Source organism: Schistocerca gregaria, chromosome 5, assembly GCF_023897955.1.
Source record: "Schistocerca gregaria isolate iqSchGreg1 chromosome 5, iqSchGreg1.2, whole genome shotgun sequence".
In the NCBI taxonomy this organism is placed as follows: domain Eukaryota; kingdom Metazoa; phylum Arthropoda; class Insecta; order Orthoptera; family Acrididae; genus Schistocerca; species Schistocerca gregaria.
The window spans coordinates 133,212,318-133,239,820 of NC_064924.1; the positions used below are offsets into that span (position 1 = coordinate 133,212,318).

A 27,503-nucleotide genomic window follows, 5' to 3' on the forward strand; every position below is an offset into this window, starting at 1 on the left:
GCTACAAAGCCTCGTTCCTTTGGCGGGTTGGGCCTGGCTGTCATACGAAGGAAGACGCAGATACTATATGTGCGACGTACTGTTTTGATAATAACTCAAAGAAATCACACTTTCATGTCTCGTTTATTTCTCTGTGTCTGTCCTGCTAGTTTTTAACCCCCTATTGATGTTGGTCGCATAAATTATGAGTTAAAACACATTCGTGACGCCGGCCGTGGTGGCCGAGCGGTTCTAGGCGCTTCAGTCCGGAACCGCGCGATTGCTACGGTCGCAGGTTCGAATCCTGCCTTGGGCATGGATGTGCGTGATGTCCTTAGGTTAGTTAGGTTTAAGTAGTTATAATTTCTAAGGGACTGATGACCTCAGATGTTAACTCCCACAGTGCTCAGAGCCATTTGAACCATTTGAACATTCGTGACTTCTATCTTGCGATTAGCTATTTAGGGGCTGACATTTTACGGAGACCCGTCCTCACCAAGGTATTTCTACAGAGTCGTTCGAAAGTAGTTCCTTGCCCGAACCTCGTTGAAAGAGGATCGCAGCAAATAAACTGGGCTGCAGTTTGGTGCAATATCAGTCTCCTGAAATTGCCGAGGTGCGTAGCATCCTCTTGGTGTAAGGTAGTAAATAACTTGAGTCCAACGAACGAGCGACTTCTCTGTATTGGGCTTAGAGACACCGATTTATGTAGTCGTTGTACGTGCACAGATACGATACAACATTGCTTTACTCGTGGAAGTCATATGACAAATTGGTCTTGGTTTAGGACGCAACTGGCCTTCCTTACTCGGTCTCCTGAGACTTTATACATTACGGACATCATATTGCGACCGGATTCTTCCTTCTTTCCACGGTCGAAAACCCATACGCTTATGTGGTTTCTGGGACACTTCGTTCATTATGTTGTAGAAGGCAAGGGGTAAGATCACACGAACTTTAAGGAGTTCATGATCATGGCCTATTGGATATGCTTGTGAATGCCTCGATATCGAGACCTCTTCACCAACATGTTGAATCTTGTTTTCTGTCGGCAAGGTGTCGGTTAATTTAATTTTTCTAATGATAGGTGTTCTCCTTGTTATGTATGTTTCCCATCTGTTTTGCTTCGGTTCGTTCTCTCCTAGTTTCCCTGCTCGTTTTGTTCTGTTGTTTGACTCAGTATCGCTTCATTTCTATTATAAAATGTTTGTAGATACATATGAACGTATACAATCCTTGAAATAATACTAAAATTTTTCATAGTTTGCTATTTAGAATATGATCTGATTCGTTGTCTTTCTGCTTGTAGATTCTATATAATACAAAATAATAACAATTAAAAGAACTAGGTAAATGTAAAAAGTTATAAAAATTGTTTATACGTACCATGAGAGCATCGTGGCGGCTTTCGGCTATGTTCTCTGTTCTTTTTTTTCCTTTCCCCGTTTGTTATTGTCTTGTGATCATCATTAAATTGTTCTCCCGTTTGCAGATTATATTACATGTTTTGTATCCAGCCTGGGAGGCGGCGCGTGGGGAAGGAATAGGAACAGGAAAAGGTACTAATCTCTGCGTATGAATTTAAATCCCCTTTACTCAAGCAATAAGAATACGTAGCTTGCAAGGTGGTGCGAAGTTGAAGCGAACTGTCCTGGCTGGCTGCACCTGATCAAATGGGCTGAAGCAGTCGCCGAGTTCGTAGACCTCGACAGCACCAGCTAGAGGGCGCTGCCGTCGGTGTCTCGTGGTAGTGCCAACCTTTGAAACCATGTGGCATCGTTACTATCGGTACCACAACGTGATGATCTGACTATGGTCTACTGATGTTTCGTGATAGTAGCAAGTCAGTCTGACAATTAAAAAAAGAGGAAAGTGCTCGGTTTAGCCAGCGAGAGGTGTCGGGATCGAATCTCGTTGTCTGCTCTCCCATTTTTTTAAATCTCACATGATTCTGCCAAAGAGCAGTATTAAAGTAATTCCTGCAAAATGTACTCCGCTGGTCGCTGGTTCAGCCTTGCGACTTTTATGTTTACAGACCTCATAAAACGACGAAAAATTGCGCGCACGTCTTCTAACAAAGTACTACGATACCTTCTAGAGACAACAGCAGAAAAAATTAAGCACTCGTGGTACACCACGAATATCAGTGATGAACGAGAAGCTCTTGAGAGTATAATCCAAGTTTATTTTACAATATACAGACTGAAAAACAGGGCAGATGTACGTCTTAATAATTGTTTGTTTTTCATGTTTCTAAGATGAGTGTCATCCAGTTTCATGCAGTTTTCGATAGGCAACGTGCTATAATTGTCACAATTATAGATATGGTTATACAAATAAAATGATTCTATAGTGATTTTATTGTAAGTTCTGGCGTATCCTTTTCTTTTTTTCTACTCTCCTTACGAGAAATAATTTCTCCTTTCTTCGGGCTGAAAAGTATGAAAATACTGAACGAATGATTAAGTACTTATAATTTGGACATTCACAATGAGTATGTTTTAGAATTAAGTGGGAAAGGAAAAAAAAGAAACAGTAGCGTGATTCGATCTAGACACCTTGCACGTACGAAACCAAGCGCTTAGTCGCGCAGCTGAGGACTCTTGAATAATAGCGACCACTCGGACTATAAAGGGTGAACATTAATAAAACAGGCGTCCGCTGAGTGGTCAGCGCGGCCGAATATTGTGAGAAGGGGCATGGGTTCGATTCCGGTTGGGTCGGAGATGTTTCTCCCCTCAGGGACTGGGTGATGTGTTGTCTTCACCATCATATCATCCCCATCGACACACAAGTCACCGAAGCGGCTTCAACTCAAAAGACGTGCACCAGGCGACCGGTCTACCTGACGGGAGGCCCTAGCTGCAAAACGTTTTTTTAAAAAAATTAAACAAACAAGTCACAGGGATGGATTCCTCATTGGAAATGGGAGGAAAAAGGTCCTATGAACATGGACGGTGTGCGTGCAACGGCAACAAATCGTCGCAGAACACAATACAAAGCTGTATCGCATCCACGTCACAGCAGATATTCAAAGCGGCCTCCATGAGAATAACGGTGATAGACACAGTAACATATGTCATACAAGATACACATAATCCTACTTTGACTTGACCATGTTGGCGAGCTATCCGGTGTACGCATTGTCCCCCTCCTCCCTGCCCGTTCGTGTGTCGCGGCTTCCCCCGTCGGAGGTTCGAGACCTCCCTCGGGCATGTGTGTGTGTGTGTGTGTGTGTCATCCTTATCGTAAGTTAGTTTAATTTAGAGTAAATAGTGCCTAAGCCTAGGGACTGATGACATCAGTAGTTTGGTCCCATAATGCTTACCAAAAATTTCCAATTTTTTCGTTCGTGTGTCTGAAAGGACCTATGATCGCACGAACGCCCGAAAAGGACTTGATAGGTTGTCTGATGTTGTTGGTGTCTGTGAGGGTACTTGTTTTGGTAAAGCCGTGCTCCCTCTCGACAGTTTTCATCTGCTTAGCCACACACAAAGACCATCTCAGATTGTTTCCCATATGAATACCGGACCATTCTGCTGCTTAAAGTACGCTGCGTCAATCGCACACCCTGTAACATACGAGGGTGAGTCGAATAAAAACCTTAAAATTGTAACAACAAATCGAAATTTCGCGCCGTTATCCTGTAACTTGCTAAGTGTGCTACAAACAGCGTGCAGAATGGCCTGTAGGTGGCAGCATGGTGCAGAAGCACACATACCGTGGCAGTATCAGTACAAAGATGGCCCCACTTGAACTTGCGGCAAGGAAGAACAGCGTTCTGTTATTCGGTTTTTGCGTAGTGAAGGTGAGAAACCCATTGAAATTCATTGACGAATGAATGCATGTTTGTCGCAGCAGCAAGTCTTCGAATGGGGTAGGAAGTTTTGCAAATGATGTGACTTCAGTGGAAGATGCTCCTGGTCCAGGTTAGGAACAACGAGTTGCTCCAGTTTCAGAAAGTGTCTGCAAGGTGGGTGCCACGGCAGCTGACTCCTGCAATGAGAGAACGATGTGTTGATGCTTATGAAGAACTTCTTAGGCGCTTTGAACCAGAAGGCGATGTCTTCCTTGCAAGAATCGTTACTGGGGACCTAACCTGGGTTCAATTCCACCAACGGGAAACGAACAGAGCGTGTAAAGAATGGCGCCATTCCTCATCACCAAAACCAAAGAAGTTACTGGATAACCGGTTTCAACACACTAAAAGTGCCATCATCGGATCTGGATGTAGATTAACATAAATGTTAATCGACATACAGATTTGGTTATGGCACCTTTAGTGTGTTGAAACCGATTATCCAGTAAACAGTATTTAAGCGACCTTGGTTTTTGAATTATTTCTACAACAGAGTGATCGCCTCACTACGCACTATGTTTTCACTGCAAGAAAGGTACATGGTAATGCTAGAACCTGTGCAGCTGTCCCAGAGGAGACGTTTCACCTCAAAGAATTAACTGGCAACTCCATCCACCGCTAGACGATGTTGTAAGGTGTCACAGCACAGAATAATCACAAACTAGCGCGTCTTAGCAGAGACGGCATGCTTAATATTTGACCCTGAGAACCACAAGGTTATTAGGTTTACACAAGTTAAAGTGAAATGCGAAATGGCTAAAAAATTCTGCAACAGCCGTCTCCACTCACGAGAGGCCTCAGCGCTGGATCGACCGATGTAAAGCACTGTTGATGATGGCCATAATAGGATTGGTAGTCACGTTTAGCTCCCAGCTGAATGCTGTTGCTACCGAACTTTGAGTTTGTTAATGTAATGACCAGAAACAACCCAATTTACAGGGTAGGAGGAGGGTATGACCCAAAAAGTGGTTGGACGGAGGCATCAGGGAGGTGCAGAGCCTCACCTCAGATTGTCCGATGCCTGTAAATTGCAAGCAGATCGGAGGGCCTACTATAGATAGGGTACATATGGAGAAATAGTGCTCCGCTGCAATGCTTTAATAGCAGATGTTTTTGTTTTTTTCTTTTTTTTTCAGCTTTCTCGGTCAGATGGTCGGCGCGCCAACTCTGTGTCGCTCGTTCTCACCCTCGGGTAAGCTCTGACAAGTCTGACACTTTGAGTGCTGCTGTCAAGGTTCATCCTTCACAACGCTGTCACTATTTGCTGATTTTGTTACCTCTCACCCCATGGGGCCAAACGCTGACTTCTGTTGTGCAACCAGTTGCACTATGTGGTGTTTTCATGTCTAATATTAGACCTAAATGTAATAGTTACTCTGACTGCAAAAGAACAGTGTGAATCAGACCCCTGTGTTCCTTGAATTGGCTGCTGCGAGCATTCAGCTGTCCCAAAATCCGCGCATTTCGTAGGAGCCTCGCGACAGTGTTTGGGGCCAAAGCAAGCAATCAACCTGCTATCATTGGAAATTTGTCTCGAGAACTGTAGACTGACCAGTAAACCAGTGTCTTCGCTCGGTCCTGTGATATGACACGATATAGGCAAACAGTTTCTGAAGCCAGGTGTAGAGTTGTGTAATGACTTTCGAGATAGACAAGTACTTCGTACGTACTCGCCCCGACTTCTTGACTGGACTGACGACTCTGAGACTCTTATGAAAAGTAGCGCTCCAGTTGGAACACACGAAGCGAGAGGAGGAGAAGAGCCTGCCTATTTAAATCATACTGACAGGGTGTGTTGTAACGGCTGAGACCTCAACATAAGTGAATAGGAAAACGGAAGTCTCAGTTTTGCAAAAAAATCCTGTTTGGAAATTTTAGGCGTGCTTATACAAGGCGAATAACAATAAAAAAGGCAAACTGCAAGGGAGGATTCCTGACTGAAAATGGAGGAAAAACGGTTCTATGAATATGTATCCAGAAATGCATCGTTGTTACAGTAGGTGGCCTTTCATTGCACGACGTTGGACATCGAGTTCTGCACATGTTGAACCAACGATATCGTACGTTACTGGGCACAGGACCATCGCTGTTCGACTGTCTATCAATGTAAACGTGTCGGCTGTTCGGGTGAATGACATTTTTGTTACAATAGTTCGATGTTCGTCTCCAAAAACGCCATCACCGAGGTGAACGGCGGTTCGAAACGCGCACCGCGCCACGGACTCAGCCTGGTGGCAGCAGTGTTATGCTGTGGGAGACGTTCTCGTGCGCTTACATGGGACCTGCGGCGGTAGTCGAAGACACGTCGATCGCTGCGAAACACTTCATACTTGTCCTCCTCCACGGAGGATGTAATTGTCCGTGTCTAGGAGCCAGAACCGTGGGTTTGAGGAGCATTATAGTGAACTCACATTGATGTCTCGGCGATCAAATGCGTGATGTAAATTTTATGCAATACGTCTGGGTCGATATCTGGCGCCACTGTCACGTATGGAAATTGGCGACCAGTTATTTATGCGAATTACGTGACTTGTGCCAGCCATCTAATGTTAATACCACCGCAAACCTAATAACAAACTGTCGGATCCCTGACGCGCAGAATAGTGGCGCATTTCGTTCCAAAGACGAAAATACAAGCCATTAGGCCGGTGGTAATAATGTTTTGTCTCATCAGTGCAGTTGTGCTTCGGTAGATTATATTCTGTACTTTCGCAATTGAATTTACAAGAAATTTCTTAATGAATTAATTACTTTTTTTAGTAAGCTAGAAAATGTGTACTTTCTAGTATAAGCCGCGCTCGAGGTAGCCGCGTGGTCTCGGACGGCTTGCCACGGTTTGCGTGGTTCCGCCCGTCGGAGGTTTGAGTCCTCCGTCGGGGATGGGTGTGTGTGTTGTCCTTAGCATAAGTGAGTTTAAGTAGTGTGTAAGTCTAGGGACCGACGACGTCAGCAGTTTGATCCCATAGGAACTTACCACCGCAAATGGGAGTCTTGAAGTAATACTTGTCATTGGCACGAAAAAGTCACGTTTTGCTGCTCTGGCTTTAACATAATTTCTACTTATTTTCATTGTGAATGACACAGTACTTATTAACTTACTTAGCTGAATACAGAATAATGACCCCACAAACAGGTGTTGTCATTTTTCTGCTTGTTTATTTTCAACATGCTCCGTTACAATATTTTTAACACAACATTCATGTACTGTGTGTGTTTGTGTGGAGTGTAATGTAATTGTATTTTATGATGATGAGAGAAGGGATGGGGTGAAACCCCGTGACGGCAACGGATTATTCCTCGTCAATAGCACCAAGAGGGCCGCCGTGCTTTCATCCCCATGCGACGTACGACTCAATGAGACACTGCCAAGAGGTTTGGTATTTACGCCAGAACACTGGCGTGAAGTCTTATGATGCGGAACTTTGCACCACTCCCTCTCATCATCTAGCCGACCAAATACTGACAGTGAAAAATTTGTCCACCAAAAGGATTTCCTTTTTGTCGTTTGTTGTACGAGGGCGAGTCAAACGAAAACCTTTGTAATAACAAATAGAAATTTCGCGCCGACATCCTGTAAGTTGGTAAGCGTGCTACAAACAGCGTGCAGAATGGCCTGCAGGTGGCAGAATAGTGCACATGCACACTTACCGTCGCAGTATGAGGATAAAGAAGGCCGCCTCACTTGCGACTTGCACCAGGGAAGAGCCCCGTTCTGTTATTTGGTTTTTAACGTAGTGAATCTGTGAAACATATTGAAAATCATCGACAAAAGAAGGTTCCAGTACGGTGATGCATGTTTGTCACAGCAGCAAGTCTACGAATAGAGTAGGAAGTTCGCAAATGGCATGACTTCAGTGGAAGGTGCTCCTCGTCCAGGTCAGGCACAACGAGTTCTGACTCTACAGAACATTGCAGCAGTTGAAGCCATAGTGAAGGAAAACCTTCGAGTGACAATGAATGACACTGAAGCATTTTTACAGATTAGTCATGGGCCAGACACCATATTGTGCATGATGTGCTCCAGTTTCACAAAGAGTCTGTAAGATGGGTACCACGGCAGCTGACTCCTGAAATGAGAGAATGACGTGTTGATGCTTGTGAAGAACTTCTCCGGCGCTTTGAACGAGAAGGTGATGGCTTCCTTGCACCGGCGCCAACCTTGTGTGAATGCTCTGAAATGCTAATCATTTGCATATCACAGCATCTTCTTCCTGTCCGCTAAACTTCGCGTCTGTAGCACGTCATCTTCGTGGTGTAGCAATTTTAATGGCCAGTAGTGTACATTCATTAATATTCCCCAAGAAGGAAGTTCACAAAAAAATATTTTCTGCAGAAAAAAACTTAATATTTCGTGTGAATAAAATTAAAAAATGTGTCTTAAAAACTTTTAAATGGATGAAGTAGACATTAGTAGTGTTGACTCTATTAGCATCATGTAACATACAGTAAAAATACTGAGGTCCTGCATCAAATAGTTTTTTTTCAGAAATGTGTCAAATACTTGCCTAAATTAACCTGGGTTAGATAGGCAGGGTGTGGTCCCCTTAATGAGACACAGCCAAGAGGTTTGGTATTTAAGCCAGAACACTGGCGCGAAGTCTTGTGATGTGGAACTTTGCGCCTCTCCCAATCCTCATCTTCCCGGCCAAATATTGCCAGTGAAAATTTTTTTCCACCAACAGGATTACTTTTCTTCGTTTGTTTGCATAATTTCATTTTTTGGGTCAAGCCACTCCTCATCTTTCCGGCCAAATATTGCCAGTGAAAATCTTTTCCACCAACAGGATTAGTTTTCTTCGTTTGTTTGCATATATTTCATTTTTTGGGTCAAGAGCCCCTGCGCAAGCGTTGCCGACCTCGGTCACGGGGGCGCCTACAGGTGAGGGCGAAATATTCCTCACCACCAGTGACGTGGAAAAGCACTGAACGAAGCATCAACAGCACAGTCGCAGATTTGGATACAGCGAAGAATGACAAGAGACAGGAAGGACGCTGATTGTGAGAAGGCCATTTTCGGCACTTTTTTGGACATCCTGCGGATGAGGCGCGGCCGCAGCCGACATTTCGCGCCCGTCTGGAGGTCGGAGGCGACACTGTGCGAAGCAGCGCTGGGCGGCGGCCACGTATCCCGGCATGCTGGCGCCGCGGCTGCTCCTCGTGGCTCTCACCACTACGCCGGCAGCGGCGTCGACCGCCGCCACCGTGCTGGACTGCGTCTGCGACAGGTTCTTCGACCGCGGAATGAAAGTCAAAACAAATGCAATGCTCGACCCATATTGCCTCGGTAAGTACGTCCATTCGACTACATTTTCTAAATACACTACCGCCCATTAAAATTCCTTCACCACGAAGATGACGCGCTACAGACGCGAAATTTAACCGACAGGAAGGATACGCTGTCATATGCAAATGATTAGCTTTTCACAGCATTCACACAAGGTTGGCGCCTGTTGGCGACACCTACAACGTGCTGACATGGCGAAAGTTTACAACCGATTTCTCATACACAGACAGCAGTTGACCGGCGTTGCCTGGTGAAACGTTGTTGTGGTGCCTCGTGTAAGGAATAGAAATGCGTACCATCACGTTTCCGACTTTGATAAAGGTCGCATTGTGGCCTATCGCGAATGCGGTTTATCGTATCGCGACATTGCTGCTCGCTTTGGTCGAGACCCAGTGACTGTTAGCAGAATATGGAATCGGTGGGTTCAGGAGGGTAATACAGAACGCCGTGCTGGATCCCAACTGTCTCGTATCACTAGCAGTCGAGATGACAGGCATCTTATCCGCATGGCTGTAACGTATCGTGCAGCCACGTCTCGACCCCTGAGTCAACAGATGCGGACGTTTGGAAGACAACAACCATCTGCACGAACAGTTCGACAACGTTTGCAGCAGCATGGACTATCAGCTCTGATGCCGTGGCTGCGGTCACCCTTGACGCTGTATCAGAGACGCGAGCGCCTGCGATGTTGTACTCAACCTGTGTCCACGAATGGCAAAACATCATTTTTTACGGATGAATCCAGGTTCTGTTTATAGCATCGAGATGGTCGCATCCGTGTTTGGCGACATCGCGGTGAGCGCACATTGGAAGCGATTAGTCGTCATCGCTATACTGGTGTGATGGTATGGCGTGCCATTGGTTACACGTCTCGGTAACCTGCTGTTCGCATTGACGGCACTTTGAACAGTGGACGTTACATTTCAGATGTGGCTCTACCCTTCATTCGATCCCTGCGAAGCCCTACATTTCAACAGGATACTGCACAACCGCATGTTGTGAGGTCCTGTACGGGCCTTTCTGGACACAGAAATGTTAGACTGCTGCCCTGGCCAGCACATTCTCCAGATCTCTCACCAATTGAAAACGTCTGGTCAATGGTGGCCGAGAAATTGGCTCGTCACAATACGCCAATCACTACTGTTGATGAACTATGGTATCGTGTTGAAGCTGCATGGGCAGCCATCCAAGTTCTGTTTGACTCAATGCCCAGGCGTATCAAGGCCGTAATTACGGCCAGAGGCGGTTGTTCTGAGCACTGATGTATCAGTATCTATTCACTCAAATTGCGTGAAAATGTGCTCACATGTCAGTTCTAATATAATATATTTATCCAATGAATACCCGTTTATCATCTGCATTTCTTCTTGGTGCAGCAATTTTGATGGCGAGTAGTGTGGTACGCCGGACTTAGCGTCTGGCAGAATGTGAACAAAATTACACATCGCTCCGTTGTTTGCATTCGCAGTGGAACTGCCACCTCCTCATCATACGAACTCGCAGGGAAATGTAATCCCCGCTATAGAAACATTACACTAATTCGCCAGGACATTAAGCTTCTTAACGTGTGGCTTAATATTTGGAATAGAACAAACATTGAAGCTTCGTAGTATGGATTCGTAAAACCCTTGGTGGGTCGCACTAGCTGTTTACTCTCAGACCACTCACTTCCCCTAATTTACCGGACGGTGCTTTCTGGGCGCAGACCTGGTACGCAATAGCAGTCCCAGATTAATTCTGAGGTTCAAAAAACATTATTCAAATGGCTCTGAGCACTATGGAACTTAACATCTGTGGTCATCAGTCCCCTAGAACTTAGAACTACTTAAATCTAACTAACCTAAGGACATCACATACATCCATGCCCGAGGCAGGATTCGAACCTGCCACCGTAGCGGTCGCGCTGTTTCTGACTGAAGCGCCCAGAACGGCACGGCCACACCAGCCGGCTCCGAGGTTCAGATGAGACAAATTTCCTGGACAGGATATCAATCTGATTAATGTTCATCAAACCACTGTAGTACGATTTTGGCCACTGCACATTGCACCGCCACCCTACTCGAAGACGACCTCGTCATCGGAGGAGGCATCAAGCATGAAGCGACGCATGTCTTATGCAGTTATTCCACGGCGGTCACGGTGCCTTCCATAAGGTTGTCAGCATACGGACCGTGCATCCGAACGTTGAACGTTGGGCGTGCCGAGTTTCTGACGCATAGCGTGGAATAGCACGTACGGGAGTCTTTCCGAACGTGCAGGGCAATATCTAGCATGTCAGATATCCCGTGCGTGCGTGTGAGCGTCGAATAATGAGATGGCACAATGCCACCTACGTCACACGCAAGCCGTCTCCCTTCGGGACAGAGTTGTGGGGCGCCATATTGGCATTCATTCCAATCTTATACGTATATATGCCGTTTCTGAGCACCAGCAAATTGAGAATCACTGGAAAACCCGTTGTTAACTGTGGTGATTCGTTCCAATAAAATAATGAGAAACATATTCGTGGCAAAATAATTATTGTAACTTGCTTATTATGAGAGTATTCTATTTGAAGCAACGACACACTGAAGATCCACCAAAAACGCATTGTTCTTGGTACAACTTGTTATAATTAAATTTCTGTTTACAACATATGTATCTATCCGGCCTGTGTGGCCGTGCGGTTCTAGGCGCTTCAGTCTGGAACCGCGTGACAGCTACGGTCGCAGGTTCGAATCCTGCCTCGGGCATGGATGTGTGTGATGTGCTTAGGTTAGTTAGGTTTAAGTAGTTCTAAGTTCTAGGGGACTGATGACCACAGATGTTGTTAAGTCCCATAGTGCTCACAGCCGTTTGAATCATTTTGAAGCAACATATCTACGATTAATGTTTTCAGCCAGATGCAGCATGCTATGACTGGACGTCAAAAGTATGTTGTTGGTGTAGTGTAGTGAGTAGTGTCGTTGTTCCTTAGTAAACTGCATGTAAGGACGGTGGTTCGTATCTCGCCACTTTCAATGTTTTTCTCTAACATTTGCGTTTTCGTTAGGTTCTGATGCTTTGTTATTAGTTTAATATAAGTATATACTATAATATTTAATGTTATGTAAATATAAGTTCACCTTTTTTTGAGGGGCGACTTTGTTCGATTGGCTTAAACTGCTGGACAGCTTGCGCTACTAGTATAAAGATATTTTGCTCCTTTTTCTTTTACGCTTCATAATACACATGTTGCAAAGATTATGCCATTGGGTAGGAACAGTGATCAAGTAAGAGTGGCCTTGGGGTTTTACTAAAATGTGGGAATGATGACATAATTTTGTCTTATGTGGAGAAGTATTGCTAATCTGTATCGCACTGTTTGTAATGGAACTTTTATAAGCCTGTGTCTTTATTCATTGGACATGGTACTTTCCTTTTCTTGGACAATGGAGGAAATGTGCGTTTTGATAGAGCTAACGTGGGAATTTTACGGGCGCCAGTTTAGCAAACAGTGTGATTTACGAACTAGAAACATCCCGCAACTGCCGCTGGAGTGCGTTGTGATCGCGTAAACCAAGTTGGTCCCCACGTACCGTATGCACAAGTCGCATCATTTCTGATGCACGCTCAACGTTGACGTTCGACAGCACGGTCCGTGTGCAGACGGCTTTACGATCAGAGGTACGGTAGAAGCCCAACTGAATGTTCTCCGTAGCATAAATTTGCTGCCACTGGCCTCCATGCGTGGTAAGGTGCTTATTTTGAGCAGTCGCTCGCATCCAGTCTCGGGGTTCGATCTGTTGTGACAAGAAAAGCGAATCATCGCACCAGGAGAAACCTTGCCATTGTCCACTCTCTCCATTGGATGATGCTGCGTCCACTGCCGTCGTAATGATGACTTTGACTCAATTTGGGAGACGTGGAGGTTGTCGGCTCCAGAGCGCCATGTTCAAAATAGTGCGCTGCACAGTGTCATCAGAAACACTTTTCAACGGATCAGCAGTGCTCTTTATCGCCAGTTATGCCACAACCTATCCCGATTTACAGACCAGTCAAACCTATAACCTCCACCAGTGTGCTCAGTGATGAAGCGTAGAAGTCCAGCACCTCGTCGCTAGCGGCTGGTTTCACTAACCTTCAGCAAAATTTCTGTGGGTGGTCACCACGTTTGCACGAAAGAGCCATAGAGCTTCGCCGGTTCCATTAAAAACAGGACGACGGAGCTACAAGTTCACGCAATTGAACAACAGTCCCTGGAAGCCTGTACATTCATTAAAAAGGCGGGATTATGCGTACAGAGAGATAGAAGTTGGAACGGCCAGACCAAAACCGTTAACAGGTAATGCGGATGCCGGACCGAGATTCACTGATAGGAATATCCACAAAGGAGGTTCAAGTGGTTCAAATGGCTCTGAGCACTATAGGACTTAACATCTATGGTCATCAGTCCCCTAGAACGTAGAACTACTTAAACCTAACTAACCTAAGGACATCACACAACACCCAATCATCACGAGGCAGAGAAAATCCCTGACTCCGCCGGGAATCGAACCCGGGCACCCGGGCGCGGGAAGCGAGAACGCTACCGTACGACCACGAGTTGCGGACACACAAAGGAGGTAGCTTACAAAATCCGATCATGGCACAATCGGCTAGCGCGTTCGGCTGTTATCCGAAAGGCTCGTGGTTCGAGCCCACACAGGGGCGAAATCATTTAAATCGCCACCGAGGTGCGGACAAACGTTGACTTTGTTAGAGATACACAGCTAATGTGACGATCTGGCTGCGTTTGAATGATGCCACAGAGCCTTATACAAATTCAGCCAAGTGACAATGTAGGTAAAAGCATGACCCTACACAGACGTTCTACTGCTTTCCTATTTATTCTCCTTGTGTGCCACTGCAATAGAGCGAAGCCCACTAAAGAAGACGTATTATTTGCATTTAATTCCAACGAATACATCGCGAGTGCTATATGACAGGGCCTCTCTCTCAATGTCGATTTGTCCCTTCAAGTGTCTGTCTGTCGTAGGGCGCTGTTGGACGGGTGACTTTATCCTCAGGTTGCGCTCCACATCAGATAACACAAGTGAACCTCGATTCTGTGAAAAATTCATCTCACATGTATTAAAAACAAATGAGTTCGTGTGTTAAATATTTGCCTTAAGCATGTACGAGGGCTGCTCTATGTGTCATGCAATACATGTCTTTTATGGAAGCAGGAAGATTTTATTCAGTATTTCAATACACCCTATTACTCCCCGCCAGTTTGGCTACAAAACCCTGTTTTTTCAAAATAGTCTCCGTACAAAGTGACGGACGTACGGCACGTTACTGAGATGGCCTGTATGCCCGCATGATACCGCTCTGCTCGTCGACGTCGGAACCAAAGTGTTCATTCACCAATAACGTCCTCGTCATTGGACCAAAGTGACGGAAGTCCGAAGGTTCGAGATCTGGGCTGTAGTGTGCATGCGGAGGAACTATCCAACGAAGTCTCGGGCAGACTTGTGTTAGGCCTTGCGTTGTCGTGGAGGAGGAGAAGTCAATTTGTATTTTTGTTGCGACGAACACCCTGAAGTCGTTTCTCTAGTTTTCTTAGAGTGGCACAATACACTCCCGAAACTGGTTCAAATGGCTCTGAGCACTATGGGACTTAACTTCTGAGGTCATCAGTCCCCTAGAACTTAGAACTACTTAAACCTAAGAACATCACACACATCCATGCCCGAGGCAGGATTCGAACCTGTGACCGTAGCGGTCGCGCGGTTCCAGACTGTAGCGCCTAGAACCGCTAGGCCACCCCGGGCCGGCTACACTTCCGAGTACATCGTTGCATCTTGAGGTAGGACACCGGTGAACGAGTGCGCGATCACTACCAACAGAGACGTCCAGGTGTGCAGCGAGAAGTTTCATTGTACTACGTCGATCATCTCGAATGAGAGTGTCCACATGTTTCAACATTGCGGTCTGTGTGCGGCCGGCCGGCACGCGGGAGAAAGGACAGGTTTGCCTGACCTTGGTGGCATGATGGCAGACACCTCGGCCAAGGAATCACAGTGCTTTTGTTCACTTGCTGGTCCGAGTAAACATTCTGCAAGCGCCTTCGAATATCTGCGACGCTCTGCATTTCCGCCAAAAGAAACTCAGTGACAGCTTTCTGCCTTGAACGCACCTTCTTTACAGACGCCATTTTGAAGCCTACGTATAGACCTGCCGCCTATCGGAACTTCATGGGACTATAAGGCAAGAAGCGGGAGTATTGTACGATGTCTCAAAACAAATTCCGTAATTTTTCAAGGGAAATTTGCCAAGGAAAAAACATTTGTTGCATTGCTAATTGAACTCCTTTGTATGTAAGCAAGGCAGAATTGAGGAAAGGTTTCAGATTATCCTTAAAGTTTATTGGGAATAGCTAAATGCTCGCATTATGAAGTACTGTATCAACGTAAACTGGGTAATTTGCTGTCCATTTCAAACAGAAGTTAGTTTCTCACAGGTCTCAAAGCTTATGCCGCTATGTCTCTTGAACAATGTGACATACTGTGATATAATTTTTTAGATGCATTCAGTGGAATGTGCGCATACCATCTGCAGGCAGTGTTGCGAAGGGAATTAGGAACAAAGAAGCAATAAACTAAAACATCACACCTGATGCCGACGTCTGGCTCCATGAACAGCGAAAATGCACTAAACGACCAACTTTTTGCGTATCTTCATTATGTGGAGGTTATCAGAGAAAAAGTTTCATATGTGTAAAGTTTGTCGCAATTCGCTAAGTGACCTTATTTTCAAATGCTGGATGGATGGCGTACAGCTATTTTCACGCCATCAGTTACACCGCCTGCAGACAAACACACCTTTGTAACTGTAATACTTGTCTTATTGTGGATAACTTTTGATAAAAGGTTAAACATCTTAATTAATAGACTCTGACAGAACTTCAGATCTTTAAATTCGGTGTCATCAGTCTACTGACTGGTTTGATGCGTCCCGCCACGAATTCCTTTCCTGTGCTAACCTCTTCATCTCAGAGTAGCACTTGCAACCTACGTCCTCAATTATTTGCTTGACGTATTCCAATCTCTGTCTTCTCTACAGTTTTTGCCCTCTACAGCTCCCTCTAGTACCATGGAAGTCATTCTCTCATGTCTTAGCAGATGTCCTGTCATCCTGTCCCCTATCCTTATCAGTATTTTCCACATATGCCTTTCCTCTCCGAATCTGCGTATAACCTCCTCATTCCTTACCTTATCAGTCCACCTAATTTTCAACATTCGTCTATAGCACCAAATCTCAAATGCTTCGATTCTCTTCTGTTCCGGTTTTCCCACAGTCCATGTTTCACTACCGTACAATGCTGTACTCCAGACGTACATCCTCAGAAATTTCTTCCTCAAATTGAGGCCGGTATTTGATATTAGTAGACTTCTCTTGGCCATAAATGCCTTTTTTGCCATAGCGAGTCTGCTTTTGATGTCCTCCTTGCTCCGTCTGTCATTGGTTATTTTACTGCCTAGATAGCAGAATTCCTTAACTTCATTGACTTCGTGATCATCAATCCTGATGTTAAGTTTCTCGCTGTTCTCATTTCTACTACTTCTCATTACCTTCGTCTTTCTCCGATTTACTCTCAAACCATACTATGTACTCATTAGACTGTTCATTCCGTTCAGCAGATCATTTAATTCTTCTTCACTTTCACTCAGGATAGCAATGTCATCAGCGAATCGTATCATTGATATCCTTTCACCTTGTATTTTAATTCCACTACTGAACCTTTCTTTTATTTCCATCATTGCTTCCTCGATGTACAGATTGAAGAGTAGGGGCGAAAGGCTACAGCCTTGTCTTACACCCTTCTTAATACGAGCACTTCGTTCTTGATCGTCCACTCTTATTATTCCCTCTTGGTTGTTGTACATATTGTATATGACCCATCTCTCCCTACAGCTTACCCCTACTTTTTTCAGAATCTCGAACATCTTGCACCATTTTATATTGTCGAACGCTTTTTCCAGGTCGACAAATCCTGTGAAAGTGTCTTGATTTTTCTTTAGCCTTGCTTCCATTATTAACCGTAACGTCAGAATTGCCTTTCTCGTGCCTTTACTTTTCCTAAAGCCAAACTGATCGTCACCTAGCGCAGTTTTAGTAATGTTAATTGGGGACGAAAAGAGAAGACCCAAAGAAAAGTAGAAGGTTTCGTTAAAACTTCATAAAGTTAGCGTGGTAACGTCAGCCACTCCAGTTTCACGTGCTGTAAGAGATGCGCTCCGCATCGCTTTTTTGTTTACTGTTACAATTTAGATACCATACTACCCTAGAAAACTCAGTATACTAGTTGAATGTATATCTTGCAAAAACCAGTGAATATAAAATGAGAATATTCGAGCTCACAAGGAAGTAACGGCTTACCAACAATCGTTTTTCCCGTAGACTGTTCGCAACTGGACGAGGAAATGTGGAAGTGACACGGGTACTGGAAGTACCCTCAGTTACGCACCATAAAGTGGCTTGCCGAGTACAGACATAGGTATTGATTTAGATGCTCGTCCTCAGGCACTGGGGCGTAAGAATCAAGTGACGTGCGTCAGTGTATTTTCCGAACGGCGGCTTGTATCTTTGCTGGAACGGTAACCTGTTCGTCTCTGCTCCGATTACGTACTTTCTTTATCGCGTCACGAAATCGCAAGGCGACAAGGTGGTATTCAGTGTCGTGGTTGGCAGTGACCATCAGTGTATCTCATTGGACTCAGTGGCTGAATTGGCGTAGTGCCTGTAAACCTAAATGGGCCCACAATGAGGAGAATACCTACATACTTGACTTGTCCAGAGATAGTTGATAGAACAAGCACCCCAAGCGCAGTTTCCTGGACCTGCGTACTGCCACGTGGATTCATTGGAACTCTACCACAGTTAACCGCCGTCTGATGATCTCAACAGACGTCCAAATAGCTCTGAGCACTATGGGACTTAACTTCTGAGGCCATCAGTCCCCTAGAACTTAGAACTACTTAAACCTAACTAACATAAGGACATCACACACATCCATTCCCGAGGCAGGATTAGAACCTGCGACCGTAGCGGTCGCGCGGTTGCAGACTGTAGCGCCTAGAACCGCTTGGCCACCCCGGCCGGTCATAACAGACGTCCGCAGTGCCCACTCTCCTATACGCATATGTTTGAGGAAAATCAAATTTGCTAACTATTTATCGCAGTAGCCAAATAAGATCAGAACTACCATTCCTAAATGACGTAATTTTTAATTCATCTAATTGCCACTTCCGTAATTACATTTGTGCCGGGCACCAAATTAGAGAGAGCCAAACTGACCAAATTAACGCCAAGCATGTACAGGGTGGGCGAGAAGTTGCCGTATCCAGTAGTACCGACTGTTGACTGACTTGATTTGTTTTAGCAGAAGCATTTACTTAAGTATTTAGTGCCCAATAAGTCGGTACGTTCCCCATTATGCTGTAAAACACTTTCATACACCTCTATATTCATTTTGACATATTTTTCAGCATGTCTGATGATATAGTGTGAAATGCCTCTTTCACGGCATTGCGCATTTCTTTGTTTGAATCATAACGACTTGCAGGTACACGTGCATTAATGACCCTCAAACGAGTTGTCAGTTGTGGTGAGGTCAGGACCTATTGGTATCATCTCAAGGAAGTCGGTGTTGTTGACGAACCACAACCTATCCATCGTCCCGGAAAGTATTCATTTAGGAAATCGCGCACTGCTAGAGTGTAGTTACGAGGTGCCCGCCCTTAGGGGTTCAGTATTGTGGGTATAATCTAGGCGACCCCAGTGTTCCTGGGAAGGGGACCAGAAGTTCAGTCTCAAGGTGTATTGCGCGCTGATGAGACAAATCGCTGTTGAGGGGGACGAGCTGTGAATCTGTTAAGGGGCAACTTCTGGGGATCCTGCTGCACCTCAGTTGTATAAGGCTTAGCTAGGCAAGTGGGGCTCTGTCTAGATGGGCTTTTGTTCTCTAGCTGCTCGTGGGATCGGGATGGATGCTTCAAAATTTTTTATTTCTCCTCCCAGCGGAAAAGATGGGACGCTGGTAGGTACCAATACCCAGTGAAATGGTGTGTAGCCAGCCCCCAGATTTGGGAATTACACAGTCTTTCAGTATCGTGTAACAGAATACATGCTGCTGACCAGAATATGTTTCTTATAGTTAAACAGAAAGAGGGGACCTCTGAGAAAGCATCACCTTTTCACATACAAAAACGTTTTGAGCGAATAGTTGGAAATTTAATTTCCATCAGCATTTGCGAAATGGGGCTCTGCTGGTAGAAAAATGTATTTCTTAACAAGTGAAGAAGATCTAGAAACCTCAGTGCCACAGGGAGTATGCAGTAGGTAGTGAATGGCTCAACACCTTGAACTTTAGCAAAGGTGTTGTGATTTCCATGAATCTGGTTGAGATTCTCTGAGAAGAACTGAAAGCTTAGTTGTTACAGGAAGGCATCGTTGATGTTCAAAACATACTGAAGAGGGTGCATGGTAATCTCGTGAAATCGGACTCATTCATACTGATTTTCAGCGGGACAGAACTTTCAGCTCTCATTAAGGCTGGTTTCCTTCGCCTCAGCGTGTGGCCTTATCTCCCTAACCAAATGCGCTGTTTTAGATGCCAGCTCCTTGGGCACATCACGTTTGGTTGTAGGGTAGAAGCCACTGGTGGAAAATGTGATACGATTGCCCCTGAAGATGTTGGTTGCTCATCCACCCCAAAGTGTGGGAACTGCTTTGGGGATAATCCTGCCTGGAGTACGGATTCCAGTGTATTCCTTGAAGGAACGAAGGGCCAAGAGGTCAAACAACTAAACGTATCTCGTAGGGTGAGGTGGAAACTATCTTTAATGCCATGCAATCCCAGAAGTTATTGAGCAGTCAGTTCAGAATACCGATGCTGCTACACAAACAGAGGTTGCTAGTTTGGCACTAGTAGCTGTGTTTGTCAATGTACTTGCTCCTGCAGTTACTTCAAAGCCTGCACTTCCTCCCTGAACATCAGACAAGACTGTAGCGCTAACATTGTGGAGTTCACTCCCTGCTTCTCAAAAGGTGCAGACTGGTTCACAGTCCATTGCTGTCTCTTCTGCGGCTGTGGCTCCAAAGCCAACACAGGGCAAAAGTGAAAGGCAAAGCGGAGAAGGGAAGTAAACAGTTCGACGATGTCGACATCATCCTGTATGATGTCTCTCTGTAGAGCTGACGTAACTTGAGGCAATCATCTCGCCCCAACACTGAGCCTCTGCTCGTTATGGGAGCCCCCAAGCGCAAAGATAGGGTGACAGTCCAACAGCCGACTTTGATGGCTTCCATATTACAGTGGTACATTAATGGGTGTAGGACACGTGTGGAAGAACTGAAACTGCTTGCACAGTAATGCCCTCCCCCTCCCCCGTCTGTGTCTACAAGCAACACATTTTAAAGCTACTGAAGCCCCTGAGCATGGAGGTACACCCATAACCGAAAGGTTGACGTGACTGGGGACAGAGCCAAGTGACAGGCTGCTGTGTTTGTCAATGATGCGCATCACCCCTCTGCTCTCCCCCTGGCTACTGACCTGTAAACAGTTGCCACTGAAATGATGTATGTCAGTGGATACTGTTTTCTCACTGTGTGTACCTCAGCAAGATGCTATAGACTCTGAAGCTCCCACAGATCTTACGGAACAACTCCTGCGACCACTTCTCTTACTTGGAGACTTCAATGACCGTCACATCTTGTGGAGCTCGACCTCTACATGCCCTCGAGGTCCGTGTTTTGCAAAGCCTCATGATGTCTCACGAGTTGTGCGTTCTCAACACAGGTACTCACACTCATTTCTCATTCTCAGCCATTAACTTCTCTTTCTGCTATCCAGCGCTCACAGCCTCTGGTCAGTGGGAAGTCGTGGACAGTCTTCATTCCAGTGATGACTTCCTATTCCCCATTCAACTTCTGAATGGAGCGTTCCCTGAAGAGAAGCCACCAAAACGGACTGCTGGCAGGGCTAACAGGACGCTATTGTAGCATCTGACTGTGTCTGGGCAGCGCGACAGTGTCCAAGAATAGGTGGACCATGTTACACTGGTGATCTAGCATGCCCCTGACTTAACCATCCCAAAGTCATCAGGTTCTCTTAGGGGGCACTTTGGTACCTTGATGATCTGGTGAATGCCACTGACAAATCCACATCAGGCATATGGCTTTTTGATGGTTTAAGTACTGCCCAACAGCAGAGAACCTCAGAGCATTTTGGGTTGCAAGAGCCAAGGGTCGGTACGTAATTAAGGAGAGCAATAATAAGTAATGAAAAGCGTTTCTAGACTCCATCAATGGTTTACTTCCTCTGGAAAAGTATGGCAAGCCATCAGGACTACTTCTGGTAATCGCAGTAGTTTGCTAATAGGAGCATTACTGAATCAGGGATGCCTCTGAACAACAGCCAAAGACATCATACATATATTGGCACAGCATTTTGCAAAAACTGCTGTGAATAACAGGTAACAACTGGCTACACATCAATACCGTGCAACTGTACAGAGGGGTATGTTGGATTTCGGGTCCAACAATGCTGAGTCTTACTACTACCCTTTCTCCATGTGGGAGCTGGAAACTCTTGATACTGCACCTAATCACGACCAAATCTGATACTGCATGCTTCGACATGAGCCAGCAGTGTCAAAGGAAATCCTCGTCGACGGTTTTAAAGTGATATGGCAGACAAGTCAGTTCCTCAACTTGTGGAAAGAGGCAATTTTGGTACCGTTCCTCAGACCACGAAATGACATTGTATATACCAGTAGTTAAATGAGTATCGCCTTGACGAGCTTTATAAGAAAGACCTGACATGATCGGTTAATTATTATCTGGTCTGGTTGTTAGGGCCAGGCTACTCCTCAGACACTCTAAGTGTGAATTCTGGAGATTTCGTTCCACTGTCGACTCCCTGATCCTTCTATAGGCAGCTGTTCAACAGGCATTCGTACATAAACGTCACTGTACCGGTATATTATTTGATGTAAGTTAGGCATATGAACTACTTTCACAACTGCATCACTGGGGTTTTTATGGCCACCTCCTTATCTTCATACGGTCTTTCCTGTCTCAGCGGTTTTTTAGGTCCTGACTTGAAGATACAACGTCTGATCGTCTTGAAAAGGAGAATGGTGTACCCCAGGGCAGTGTTTTAAGTATTACCCTCTTTGTCATAGTCATCAACAGTTTCACGGCTTCTGTATGGAGTTCCGTACAATGGTCATTATTTGTGGATGGTTTTGCTGCTTTCCGTTCCTCCTCTAGTGCTGAAACAGTGACCCATCAGCTGCGGCTTGCAATGTGTGTATGTATGTGTGTGTGTGTGTGTGTGTGTGTGTGTGTGTGCGTGTGTGTGTTCATTTTAATCGTTTGTGTTGATTTTTAATTTAACATTTTAAAGACTCAGTGGGGTTTCCGATCCCGATTTTTGACTCCTAACTGTAGTGGTTACCACACCTGAGAGACTCGAAAGATAGAACACAGAAGGAATTGGTTATTGTAAAATGTGCTAGCAACAAATCTTGGGGAGCGGAGAGGGCACGTTTGCTCCAGATCTGTAAGGCTTTTCTGCGTTCAGAGCTAGGCTATGGATGCGGAGTGTATAAGTCAGCGAGGCCTTCTTACCTGACCTGCCGGGCAACAAATGTGACAACCTCAAAGAGAAAGTGATTTTGTTGACATGTGATGTAAGACGTACAGTAGTTCACCTTCGCAGAAGTGCACGATAATAAATTCAGACAAAATGAAACACGCATATCACAGTAAAGGACGCCCAGAGAGTCTCATAATTACACAGCGTGTCCTATTACGATGGCAACGCAAACGTGTACTGTCACAGGCAGACAGACGATCATAAAGATATCAAATGGCATCATGCAATGGATTGTCCCAAGCATATTGCTGCACCTTCTGCTGCAATTAGACAGTGGTTCTGGAAGGCCCTGGAGAATGAGTAAATTCCCACTTCATCATGTCCTACACGCTTTAATTAGGCTCAGGTCTGGTAATCTTACTGGTAGGGTAGTTGTACACCATGAAGAGAAAGTTGTCTCCTAGCTGCCATACATGGACGTGATGTGTCCTGCCGAAATGCACATCTTCCTCCTGAAGAAGAAAAGTCAATGGCGTGGAGAATACAATCTGTGCAATGTAGTGAGCACTAGTTACTGTACCCTGCGGAAACACCAAATGTGGTCACGCACTTTAATTGGTGCCATCACCACCACCACGACCCCCCCCTTCCACCCCGCATGCAATGAAGGCTTTGGCACCCTTGTATCATGGGCGATTGTTCCTGTTCTCCAAACTAGGCCAACCACCAGGTCTAGGGACACAGTCGGAACTTACTCTCGTCACTAAAGATAACAGAGTGCCATTCCATTCTCCACTCGAATCTTTCACCACACCAGAGCCTTCCTCGGCTCTGTCATGAATGTCAGTGGTAACCTGACCATAGGAACACGTTATCTTACTCCTGCTGCAAGCAGACGGTACACACTAGTCGTTGGAGACACGAAACGTACAACATGTGTCCAGATATCTTCCCTGGATGATTTTCTATCGCCCGATACTGCTGGCAAAATATATAGACCTCGACGTGCCACATGGACGTCCAGAACCTGGTATGGGAATGTTCCACAGAGGACAACTAAAAGCGACACACCAACAATAATTTATGCCAAACTGTTGCATCACTTTGTCGACACGTCCATCCAACTTCTTGTAAACCCAAAGTGCAACCACATCCAAATGGATGAAGTTGTTCAACAGGAGTAGGTACTCGTCCGCAGGGCCTAGTTGTACCCTGTTCACCTCTAAGCTGAGCACCGTAATTACCAGCAGAGTCAGGAAAGAGGATACGCAGAGAGGCCACGTAAACGCCATCTGATCTGGTGTTTCAGGAGAAACAATGAATAATTTGGGTGTGGTAGTATAGACTAATTAAAAAAAGTTTGTATCTAGTTGTAATTGAATACACAAATAGTGGTCTTAGAATGTAACAATAATTATACGCAGAGGGTGTTTGTTGTCTACATAGTTCCGCGTAGTCAGTGCGTACACAACTTTCCCACCAGAGCGCGCCCCGCTAAGCACAACAGTGCAGGCGTAGCGCTCGTCCGTCTCCGCACTACGAGATGGCGCTGCCATAAACACGGACCAAATTCTGCTTCCACCGATCCCCGTATTAATATGTAACAGAGCCAATGAGATTGCTGCTAACGTAGAACCTTTTCTCCTCACGGATCACACTCGCGCAGTGATACATGAAAGCGCGAGGTATTATAACGAGCGTACTGACCTCTAATTAGTCAGTCTGCATTTGTCTGCAGCAGTCTGTACCAGTCTGCATTAGTCTGTACCAGTCTGTACGAGTTCTACAATTTTTTGTACCAGTCTATAGTCAAGTTTCAGTCTGTGCCTAATAAGATTAAATATTCCTGTACATAGCCATGAAGATAAATGTATAGACACTTTTGTCAAGTATCAGAGATATATGTGAGAATAAGATTAACGTACGAAGACCATAGGAACTTCAGACTGTCAATTGTAAATAGCATCCAGAACCAAGTTAATTTATTTTTACACTTGTTATTATTTTAATAAATGTGTGTGAAAATTAATCAAGTTCTGTTCAAAGTTGGTCACCGTCAATCTGCTAGTCTAAGCGTGCAAGTGGCATTTCTATCGTCTGACCTAACGGCAGAAGATAAACACGCCACGATACGACCACGAGACATATTGCTGACACTCGCCTACTTCGTTAGAGCGACAAGTCAAATAATCTGATGGTGTGTGTACTGAAGGTCTTACAGTGCGCACACCACAGTGTTAAATCGTTCAAATGGCTCTCAGCATTATGGGACTTAACTTTTGAGGTCATCAGTCCCATAAAACTGAGAACTACTTAAACTTAACTAATCCAAGGACATCATACACATCCATGCCCGAGGCAGGATTAGAAACTGCGACCGTAGCGGTCGTGCGGTTCTAGACTGAAGCGCCTAGAACCGCCAGGCCACTCCGGCCTCGGGCATGGCTGTGTGTGATGTCCTTAAGTAGTTGTAAGTTCTATGCGACTGATGACCTCAGATGTTAAGTCCCATAGTGTTCAAAGCCATTTGAACCATTTCCGATATAGCTCAACGTTGGTTTTCATAAATTCAGCCTCTCCATTGGGTACCCAATCCTTATTATTCTCTTTGTAGACTTCCCATGCCAACCAGTCCCCAAGGGAAAAAATGTAACTTGATAACATCCCCGAACGTTGATGGACAAGAAATGTATCTATTACTGTCGATTCACATTCAGGGGAAAGTTATGTTAGACTGACACGTCACTTCATAACTAGAATGTGCAGTGCCCAGTTCACGCTTGGAGATCATGCCATAATTGGAGCCAAAAGAATCTCTTCTAATAATACTGGAAGCTTGTAACACGCTAAGGCAACACCACTGGCCCAGTCAACTGAATGTCAATAATACTAAAAGCACGTATATACAGAGAATTAATCTTCAAAATGTGTCTCCACAAAGGCGTGTGGGGTTTTGTTGAACGTCGATGTGAGTTGCGAGTTTATTGATACCGTCACGGATGAAAGTTGCTTCATCTGTGAACAGTACTACTGATGTTACCGGCGACAAAATTATAATCATCTACCTTCATAGCCTCTCGATGGTGTTGAATACCTTGTAAATTATAAGGACAGACACCACACATACACAATGTTCGCCATATTCTTGTAGGTTATGTGGAACACCGAAACGTGTGGAAATTCTACACGCATTTGCTGAAGGGTAACATTCCGCTGTGTGAACGATATCGTATCTACCACACGATCTTAATTTACATGTACAAATGAGATACAACTGTTAGATGCTCCACCAGTCCCACACAACTTAAAGAAACTTGCAGAACACCCTTGAATCTGGTACTCTGTGGTAAGGAAATCCTATAACGATTTTCTCTGCATGCAGCAACTGTGTTTCCACTGCTGTTGTTGTTGTTGTCTTCAGTCCTGAGACTGGTTTGATGCAGCTTTCCATGCTACTCTATCCTGTGCAAGCTTCTTCATCTCCCAGTACCTACTGCAACCTACATCCTTTTGAATCTGCTCAGTGTATTCATCTCTTGGTCTTCCTCTACAATTTTTACCCTCCACGCTGCCATCCAATACTAAATTGGTGATCCCTTGATATCTCAGAACATGCCCTGACAAATCTATACTCGATGTTAACAAATTTCTCTTCTTCAGAAACGCTTTCCTTGCCATTGCCAGTCTACATTTTATATCCTCTCTACTTCGACCATCATCAGTTATTTTGCTCCCCAAATAGCAAAGCTCCTTCACTACTTTAAGTGTCTCATTTCCTAATCTAATTCCCTCAGCATCACCCGACTTAATTCGACTACATTCCATTATCCTCGTTTTGCTTTTGTTGATGTTCATTTTATATCTTCCTTTCAAGACACTATCCACTTCGTTCAACTGCTCTTCCACGTCCTTTGCTGTCTCTGGCAGAATTACAATATCATCGGCAAACCTCAAAGTTTTTATTTCTTCTCCATGGGTTTTATTACCTACTGCGAAGTTTTCTTTTGTTTCCTTCACTGCTTGCTCAATATACAAATTGAATAACATCGTGGAGAGGCTACAACCCTGTCTCACTGCCTTCCCAACCACTGCTTCCCTTTCTTGTCCCTCGACTCATAACAGCTATCTGGTTTCTGTGCAAACTGTAAATAGCCTTTCGCTCCCTGTATTTTACCCCTGCCACTATCAGAATTTCAAAGACAGTATTCCACTCAACATTGTCAAAAGCTTTCTCTAAGTCTACAAATGCTAGAAACGTAGGTTTGCCTTTCCTTAATCTTTCTTCTAAGATAAGTCGCAGGGTCTGTATTGTCTCACGTGTTCCAATATTTCTACGGAATCCAAACTGATCTTCCCCGAGATCGGCTTCTACTAGTATCTCCATTCGTCTGTAAAGAATTCGCGTTAGTATTTTGCAGCTGTGACTTATTAAACTGATAATTCGGTAATTTTCACATCTGTCAACACCTGCTTTCTTTGGGATTGGAATTAGTACATTCTTCTTGAAGTCTGAGTGTATTTCGCCTCTCTCATACATCTTGCTCACCAGATGGTAGAGTTTTGTCAGGACAGGCGCTCCCAAGGTTATAATGGAATGTTGTCTACTCCCGGGACCTTGTTTCGACTTCGATCTTTCAGTGCTCTGTCAAACTCTTCATGCAGTATCATATCTCCCATTTCATCTTCATCTATATCCTGTCGCATTTCCATAATATTGTCCTCAAGTACATAGCCCTTATAGACCCTTTATATACTCCTTCCATCTTTCCGATATC

General features: G+C 44.9%; 1 protein-coding gene across 1 annotated transcript in view; it reads left to right on the forward strand.

Annotated features, from left to right (window-relative positions):
• Nucleotides 1–8,964: 8,964 nt before the first annotated feature.
• LOC126272580 (uncharacterized) overlaps nt 8,965–27,503 on the forward strand; it is a 97,310-nt gene continuing 78,771 nt past the window's right edge. Inside the window, exon 1 of the mRNA XM_049975506.1 lies at nt 8,965–9,122. Coding sequence (XP_049831463.1) covers nt 8,972–9,122 — 151 coding nt within the window. The 5' untranslated portion in view covers nt 8,965–8,971. The remainder of the gene's footprint in view (nt 9,123–27,503) is intronic.